The sequence below is a fragment of the Rhopilema esculentum genome, chromosome 16 (genome assembly GCF_057945365.1).
Source record: "Rhopilema esculentum isolate cy_ngs chromosome 16, ASM5794536v1, whole genome shotgun sequence".
In the NCBI taxonomy this organism is placed as follows: domain Eukaryota; kingdom Metazoa; phylum Cnidaria; class Scyphozoa; order Rhizostomeae; family Rhizostomatidae; genus Rhopilema; species Rhopilema esculentum.
This window is the reverse complement of record NC_142830.1, coordinates 10,672,811-10,681,725: the sequence shown is the minus strand read 5'-3', so window position 1 is coordinate 10,681,725 and position 8,915 is coordinate 10,672,811. Positions and strand designations below refer to the sequence as shown.

Genomic DNA, 8,915 nt, shown 5'->3' with positions numbered 1-8,915 from the left:
TGACTGTCAAGGTTGACCAATCAGTGCCGCTTGCCTAGGCACTTAAAAAGAACGCCCATGACTAATGATTGGTTACGCAAACGCACATTTAAAATGATAGGATTACATCACAAAAGTACGTTGCCAAAATATTACCCCTCCCCCAAAATTTTCTCATCGAATTTAGGCGAAATACAAAATTCATCCTGCCGAGAACTGTGGGGGGGGGGGGGGGTGATATGTCCCCCCAGTTCTTCCCGTGGCGCCATTACTGCTGAGGACTGTCAGACGAAAAAGCTTATAGCCAATATGATTTAAACGTTTGCATTTTTCAAGGTATTTTTGTTAAAATACTTTGCTGGTGAGGGCAGATTTGGACGTTTTTTGAAAATATCTGTGTTTAGATCGTTTTTTAAGATAAGCCCAAAGATAGATGGCAGAGTTAAGTGCTTTATGATAAGAAAATGTCAGAATGTTCACAGTGATTGACTATTTTCAATGTGCATATCATTTTACAAAAACTTTGAATACTTTCTCTCTGTGCTATCCGATATACATCGCTTCTGATGATCTTTATCTATATCATTAATGAAGTCTACTTTGCCTCCCTTAAGAAACTCGGTTATCTCTCCTCAAACTAGAACGAAATCTAGAAATAACAGTTTTTCGAAATTGAGACGAACCAAAATTAATGTCCTTTTGTGAATGCCACACTAAAAACATGAATAAAAGATAGTTCTACCTTTTTAGGGGCCCACCTTAAAAAGAGTATTGGGCTCTTCTGTCTACTTTCTGTATCCCCTATATTCTTCTCTGTTTCCCCTTTGCGCCCTTTGTCCTTCTCTCCACTGACTTGGCAATGAATTGGCATAGAATTCAAAACAAATTATTTTCAATAAAAACATGTTAAAAGTTGTATGTTTTTTCATGTTTTCTCTTTGCAAAATTTAAATCTTTATGAAAGATGTCACATCACCATTGACTAATGAGCTTTAAATGTTTGAGTATCAAAAATGCTTTAAATGTTTCTCGACGAGCTACTGATTAGGACATTTTTTATTTTATTTACAAAGTCCGAAGCCAAAAAAAGAGGGTTTCATTTGACCGAATTCCTAATTTTAGCCAGTCATGCACATGGCTGTCAAACCTTATATCTTATATAGCCGGCGCCGTTTGTCCGTTTCGTATCTTCTTACTATTTCTGAATCAAATTGCAAGAAAATCATCATTTTGCCCTGGGATCGAGGAAAGAAAAATGATTAAGGAAGTTGAAAAAAGTGGGAAACCAAAGCTGAAGTCCTGAATCATTCTTGTAAAGGAAAGCAAGCGTTGAATTAGTTAATTTGACATCAGATTTAATCAACAAAAGGTAATAATTGATTAAAAAATTTAACGTTAAACATTCTTTAAGCAAAGAAGACGAAAGAAGTGGGTTGGAAGATGCTCTCACCAGCTACTGAATCGATATCAAATAAATCTGCCACGAAAATCGGACCAGATGTCTTGCAGGAAATAAAAGAACAGTTCAACTTATTTTGCGCAAATGAACAAGATTTCATAAAAGTGGAAAGTATTCAAAACCTTTTGGCAGCGTGTGGAGAAAAAATACCGGCATTCAAAATAAGACAGAAGTTGCCTGAGCTTCAGTTGTCATCAAGCGACAAAATATACTTTCACGACTTTCAAGGGATATTTGAAGCGCTAGCATCGAAAAAGCTATGCACAGAACTTGTTCCATTAACAAAGAAGGCGAGTATGCAGCTGACAGGTGGGGCATCTTGTGTTTCATCGCTAGGAACCCAGCATTCTTATGATGATGACGACAAAGTTGCATTCACAGAATGGGTTAATCTTGCATTGGAAAAATGTTCTGACGTTGCAAGTAAGTATCTTTGGTTACATCTTTCCTTCAAAAAAAAATGAAACACGAGAGTTCCCAACGTATGATCATATAGACACCAGCTACGTTGTGGCTTAGTGGCTGGGAACTTGGAGGCTCGAGCCTCTCTTGAAATTTTTTATAGGGGGCTCAATGATATAGTTCTATATCATTGCAACTACGTAGCTGTAGGTGTCGGCTAGGGGGGCAAACTTGAGCAAGAACCATACCTCAGGGGGGCAGGCTTTAAAACAGGAAAACAGATATATAACAGACAGATATATTTGGACAAAATCAAGGTCATGGAAATATAAATATGCCAAATTTTCAAAAATATAATTTGGAAAAACTGTAGCCAGAGGGGACAAGCTGTTGTCAAAATTTTCATTTGGGGGGCACAGCCCCCCGTGCCCTCTGCAGCTACGTGGCTGTATCATTGAGAGGACTCAGCCACCCCTGTTCGCCATTTGATAAGGAAAAGCAGTACATTTTCTAAATTTAAGATGCAGTCAATCAAAAAGCTGCCTTTAGTAGTCGGGATTTTTATAAGAAGGACCTTTTTGTGGTTTTTCTTGTCATTTGTTGAGATCGAGCTGTATCATCAATATTTTGGAATTAAAAACTCCTTTCCATAAAAACATATCCATGTAAAATTTCCAACCACTTCTGAGGAAATCACAATACGTTGGCTTATTGAGCATGATAAAGATGGCGAGAAAGCTAGGCCGGGAGCAAAGCACCCCATTTATTTTTAATAACAAGTTTAGTCCTTTTCTGATTGCAACAAAGTAGTGATATTCATCTTTGCCTCTTTTTGCTAGTTTGGCCTTTCAGATTCATAAAGTTATCTTTATGTTCTGGCATGCATGAATTTTTTTTTGGAACGTTGTAATTTGAAACGAAGGGGAAATGGCCTAGATTTGGCAGTATTTCTAATAATTTTGTGGGTTAATTTGAAGGCCCATCGGCCTACCAGCACATTCAAAAGGTATAGTTTGCTAATAAACTTTGTTTTTTCTTTGTAGAATATCTTCCCATTGATATGAATTCACCAACGGCACTTTTCGAGGCAATAAAAGATGGGATCATTTTATGCAAATTAATAAACTGGGCCTCGCCTGGTACGATTGACGAAAGAGCAATAAATAAAAGTAAACTGAACGTGTACACTATTCATGAAAATTTGACTTTGGCCCTAAACTCGGCTACCTCAATCGGTTGCAATCTGGTTAACATTGGACCAGAGGATGTTTTACGTGGAGCACCTCACTTAGTCCTTGGTTTGCTTTGGCAAATTCTTCGGGTAAGCTGCATTGAAACTACAAGTCTTGTTGGTTCTTTGACATAGCTGAAACCAATTTTGCTTTATAAAAAAACTAAAATCCATTCAAAGGAAATGTGCAATGCACCGTAAATAATAACAAGATACGTAGGGATCGGGGGCACCAAAGGCATGTGCCCCCTCAGCTGTTGGGAAAACACCGCTTATTTCTTAAAAATAGTGTCCCATAAACTTGAGTATTCGGTATCCACAAAATTAATTCATCATTGTATTCCTATCTCCACGTGTTGGGAAATCCTTACATATCATCCATGATAGTCAAGTACTAGGTTCCTCTGCACACATCTATAGCATGCTCACAAATGTGTCAAATTTCATTGGTAGAAATCTGAAGAAATCTAAAGGTAAATTGATGAGCTACACACCCCAATAACTAGTATATTGTATGCTATTTCACCACAAATTCTAGACCAGCACCACCCACTATTAAAAAAGAAACAATTTGGAGCATTTGATTCAGCATGAAGGAAATCGAGCAGAGTGGATTTTCCGAGTCACTTTAAACATATTAAAGTGTGGGTCGGATTAGATCCAAAATTTTTTCACTTGCACCTACGCAATCTAACTCTCTATCAAAATTTGATCAATTTATTTATATCTTGTGGCAAAGTTAGCAAAAGAAAATCACAAGTCTTGCCCCATTCTACTGCCAAGCAAATAGATCCCTGCCAGTCTAACCTTATTGAAATAGGATGTCGAGTTTTAAAGAAATATCTGATAAGATATAGATCTCTTGTAAATAAGGTTGGTTTGCTCACAAATTCTGGCGTGAAAAATGTTGGAGGCTTCCAAGTTCTGCTCGAAGCTTGGGAAACGGAAGACGATCTGCTGAGAATGACGTCAGAGGACATTTTGATAAGATGGGTTAACTATCATCTGAAACAAGCTGGATCCACTAGGACGATAAAAAATTTTGCAAGTGACCTAAAGGACTCTGAAGTTTATTCAATTCTTTTCAGTCAGGTAAATCAACATTTATTCACGATAACATCACTTTTGTCAATTATTTCGGTTTTTCTTGTATTGATATTTTGATACTTGAAAGCCAAATAGAAAGATAGAAAACAAAAGTTGTGATAGAACCCTGTAATGAAGAAATTGACATCTCATATCACAGCAGAATGAATAAAGATTATAAAAAAGGAATGAAAAGCCTTTCCAAATTATCATCATAGTTTTTTGGAAGATGTTGCATCGTTGGATGTTTATGTAGACCCTAACGCTCAAGTCATTTTACTTCAAAACACTTATTTCTCGAGCATAGGATTGTTGAGTTGTGAACGATCATAGTTAGGGATGGTTTGAAAAAATTATAAGACATGTTTAGAATTCAAACAAGAATTTCAAAACACTAAAGCTTGGAGCTTCATGCCTTTTTTATAATGCTAATTCGTTTTGTGTAATCATTTGATGCTTTGAACAACATATAGGTCTCTCCTTACACAATATGTCTTCTAATATCAAGTCAAGTATTATGTTCATGGTATTATCAATTCATGACTGTGATCGTGGAAACTACCAGCATAGCCCGTTGTTAAGTGTTAAACGTCTTTAAAGAGGAAACTCCTTAGACTCTTCTTAGGTCCTACAAAAATATTATTCAATAGCTGTATAAGGCTATAGTATATCTCCTTTGGTCATTAGTGCAAGAATTTTGAATAAATTTTCCGGCTGCTATCTTACTCGGAAACTTCTTAAAGTGCCTATGCAGCGAATTTTACCATTCCAACATTTTGAAAAAAATCTATGGAGTCCTTCGCCCTTGTTCTTATACAAAAAACAGAATTCCGATAAGTTAAATGGTTCTTTTTTTATTGAGTGTTAAAGTATGCATATTTTGCAGTTGCATTTCGAAATTTTATTTCCAGCTGTGACGTCACATTGATGAGTCGAGGCGAAACAACTTATTCAGACCTGTTAAATCACTTATTACGTCGAATTGTGCAAATTGTGATACTAGCATGAAACTTTGCAACAATAGACAGTTTGATACGCTGAAAAAGATAGGATATTGACCCCAACTGAAAATTGCCCCTTGTTATATTTTTAGACTGGGGTACTTTGCCCTAGACCTTTATTGACGGTATTATCGTATCTCAGTCTCATTTTGGAAGGATAGCATTCAACTTTGCAAGAAGGGGCAGTTTCATACGCTCAAAAAGATAGGATATGGACCCTAACTGAGTATTGCCCCCTTGTTCTATTTTTAGAGTGCAAGATATGAATATGAACTACATCACATCTTTGTCAGCGTATCAAACTGCCTTTATATTGAGAATTTCCATTCTCCGTTTATGGCCAATGGTAGAGTTAGGAGTCTGTATCAGAGCACCCCAGTCTAAAAAATAGAACTTAGGGGCAAGAAATGATTTGGTTCTATATCCAATCTTTTTCTACATGTCAAACTGCCTTTATATAGAGAGTTCCAAGTTTCTATTACCTGGCGTTCTCCGTTTATGGCCAGGGGTCTGGACCAGAGTAAAAATATAATTTAGGGGCAAATTATGAATCGGGTCTATCTCACATCTTTTTTGACTTGTCAAACTGTCTTTTTATTTTGAATTTCAACTTTCCATGTCCTGGAGTTCTCCGTTTATGACCAAAGGTACATTAGAGGTCTTGACCGGAGTACCACAGTCTAAAAATAGATCTTATGGGCAAGATACGATTTAGGTCTATATCACATCCTTTTCAGCGTATCAAACTTGGGGTTTTCTGAAATTTTGGTGCTTGTATCACAATGTGCACAATTTTTCTGTTTATCTCCCTCACTAAAACCTATTCTGTTCAACCGCAGTTTTCGGATTGTTGTCGACCCGATACATCACTGTGACGTCACAAACTGGCCTTGGTTTTGGCAAGTACTACGTAGTTTAGACAGCGCGTTATGGGCGCAGCGAATTAAATTCAATTAGATGCGCTCAAAATGCACCCGTAGAGCGCTTCAATTTATTGTTTGCTTTTAGACAGCGAAGCGAATTGAATCAAAGATACTGTTCCAGTATCTTTGATTGAATTGATTCATATTTTGATTCATAACGCGCTGATAATGCGCCCAAGTGAGCGCATTATAAGCGAATTCAATTATTTGCTTCGCTCTCGGTTTTAGTTAGCGAATTAAGAGCGCATTAAATTGACACGTACAATATTTTATGGTCAATAATTTAATTCGCTGCGCCCATAAAACGCTATCTAAACTACGCCTAATTTCAAACTCTGGTTAAACACACCTCTGCTGGTCAAATTATGACAATTTTGGTGTCAAACGCATCGAAAAGATGGGAAAATATAACTGGGAAAATTTCGCTGCATAGACACTTGTTTCTATATGTTGTTTCTATATTTTCTACTTGTTAAGAAATCCGATATTTTTGAACTACAGATCTTTCCAGAGAAAGACAAATTGATCCTGGAATTACCAGAAATCAAAACAAGTGAAGACTTGCTGATAAGGGCCCAAATAATTATTGACGCTGCTGTGCAAATGAAATGTAGAAGGTTCATACGAGCAAGAGACATAGTAAATGAAAATTCCAAGTTGAACCTCGCCTTCCTTTGCAACTGTTTTAAACTCTACCCTGGTCTTGAAATACAAGAAAAAAGCGAAGAAGAAGAGGAGACATTGTACGAGACACGGGAGGAAAAGACCTTTAGGAATTGGATCAACAGTCTCGGAGCGGAGCCGTTCGTTTCTGATTTGCACCATGAATTGCAAGATGGTTGGGCACTTTTGCAAGTTTTAGGCATTGTGAGTAGCACCTATGAAATAATATAGCTTTTCTGTCTAATGCTGTGCTATACCTAAAAGGTTGTGCCATGTGTATAAAGTCAAGATGTTCGTTGGACATTTCAGTCGCCATCTAACGCCAATCCTTGAGTAGATCCTATCAATAAATGATCATTTATACGTGTAAAAAATTGATGTTCAAAATTGATGAAAGTCGAGGTGAAGTGGCGTTTTCCTCTAAAATGACCCGTAAATTAAAGAAAGAATTTCTCTCGAGGATTGAGACACTTGAACAACTTTTGTATCAGAATCACATGACCGTTGTCTTGCAAAAGGCAAAGAAGCTCGTTCAAACGAGAGAAATAAGCATTTTCTGTATTGCTCAAATGGCGACACTGGTTTTTGAAAATTTATTTTTCTCTCTTTGGAAATAAACGTTTATCTATAAAAAGGTGATTTTTTCTAAAAAATTATCAAACTTGATCGATCCTGCAACTTTCCTTTGATAATATGCAAGGTAAAAATTGTTAATTGCAACGTTTACATACTCTATCGTTATTATTTTTCAAATTCGTCTGTTGGTATTTTAAAACATGATACAGTTCATTTTAAAAAAAATCATTGACGAAAGATATGTTATTCAACAATATTGCAACAACGCAAATAGGCCTGAAAATTTGGAAACAATTTTTTAGCTATTCTTTCTTAGTTAAGAATTCATCATAATAGAAGCCACAGTACATTTTTAAATTAGTTCTGCCTTCAGGATGTTTGCTAAAAATTTGCTAAAAATGCTTAGATTCTCTTAATTACTTATTTTGCGATTGATGAAATTTTCATTTATTTGATTATGTCCTAACCCCCCAAAAAACTCACTTACGTTTCACATCCCTCCAATATGTTAGGTGGATGTTTTTACTTTAATCTTTGTTTTAAGTTTTCGATGCCTTTTTGCATTAATTTAATGCAGTTTTTTTATTTACTTTAATAAATCGAATAGTTGATTTTATTGAATGGGCACTGAAAAAGTTGTTTGTGGAAAAAATTGCACTTCTGCAATTGATGCGAAATAAATTCGCATTACCTGATAGCTCAATTTTCTCAGTCGTTAGAAAACCGAGCTGAATGAATCACAAAATGTTGAAACTAGTTGGTAATTCATTCCAAGAAGTATTTCGGGTAATAATTTTATGATTCTTATGTGTTGTTTTTTTCTTGAAGATTTCAGAACGAAATTCAAGGGCTTTCAATCTGAAGCGGTTCAACAAACCGCCATTCAAGAAAAATGGAGCCCAAATGAAAAGGCTTGAAAACTGCAACGAGGTCGTTAAGATTTGCACTGGAATGAGAATGTCAACAATTGGCATTGCTGGATCTGATATTGCAAATGGAAACATAAAACTTACCTTGGCAATAGTTTGGCAAATGATGAAGCTCTATACGCTCCTATTGCTTCAACAGTGCAGTAAGTCTTCCAAGCCAATCACAGAGTTGCAGATAATTCAATGGGCAAATAGTAGCTTAGAACGGGGAGGTAAGCAAACTCGCATTACAGGTTTTAAGGATCAGTCTATTTCAACAAGCATTGTTTTGTTGGATTTGATTGACGTCTTGAGGCCAAAGTCCGTCAATTACTCACTGGTCAGGGCAGGCAATGATACTGAAGAGAAATTAATGAATGCTAATTATGCAGTCTCGCTTGCACGAAAGATTGGCGCTAAGGTTTATGCATTACCAGAAGACATCGTTGAGGTGCGACCAAGAATGATGATGACAGTGTTTGCCTGCCTAATGGCTCGGGAAATCCTTGAACACAGTAATAAAGTGTAAAATAGTTTTATAGTTGATAATGAGAACCAGAAACTATAATTTTCTTTTGCATTTTAATAGGACGATTCTATTACAATCAGCATTATTCTGAAACCTAATTTTTTATGATTTGGTTAAATAACTGCTACTTATACGTCGATCGCAAAATAAAACATTGC

General features: G+C 36.3%; 1 protein-coding gene across 1 annotated transcript; it reads left to right on the top strand.

Moving 5' to 3' along the window:
• The first annotated feature begins 1,156 nt into the window (after positions 1-1,156).
• On the top strand, positions 1,157-8,897 carry LOC135682576 (plastin-3). The gene is made up of 5 exons (XM_065197536.2): positions 1,157-1,861; positions 2,884-3,161; positions 3,945-4,163; positions 6,583-6,948; positions 8,149-8,897. Exons 1-5 carry the CDS (start codon positions 1,420-1,422, stop codon positions 8,755-8,757), a joined length of 1,914 nt encoding a protein of 637 aa, XP_065053608.2. The 5' UTR covers positions 1,157-1,419; the 3' UTR covers positions 8,758-8,897.
• Positions 8,898-8,915: the final 18 nt, after the last annotated feature.

Excerpts from the sequence above, each read along its gene's own strand:
- LOC135682576 (XM_065197536.2), top strand. The coding sequence starts at position 1,420 with ATGCTCTCACCAGCTACTGAATCGATATCAAATAAATCTGCCACGAAA. Across the intron at positions 3,162-3,944 it reads TGCTTTGGCAAATTCTTCGG|GTTGGTTTGCTCACAAATTC; the intron begins GTAAGCTGCATT and ends CTTGTAAATAAG. Across the intron at positions 4,164-6,582 it reads ATTCAATTCTTTTCAGTCAG|ATCTTTCCAGAGAAAGACAA; the intron begins GTAAATCAACAT and ends TTTGAACTACAG.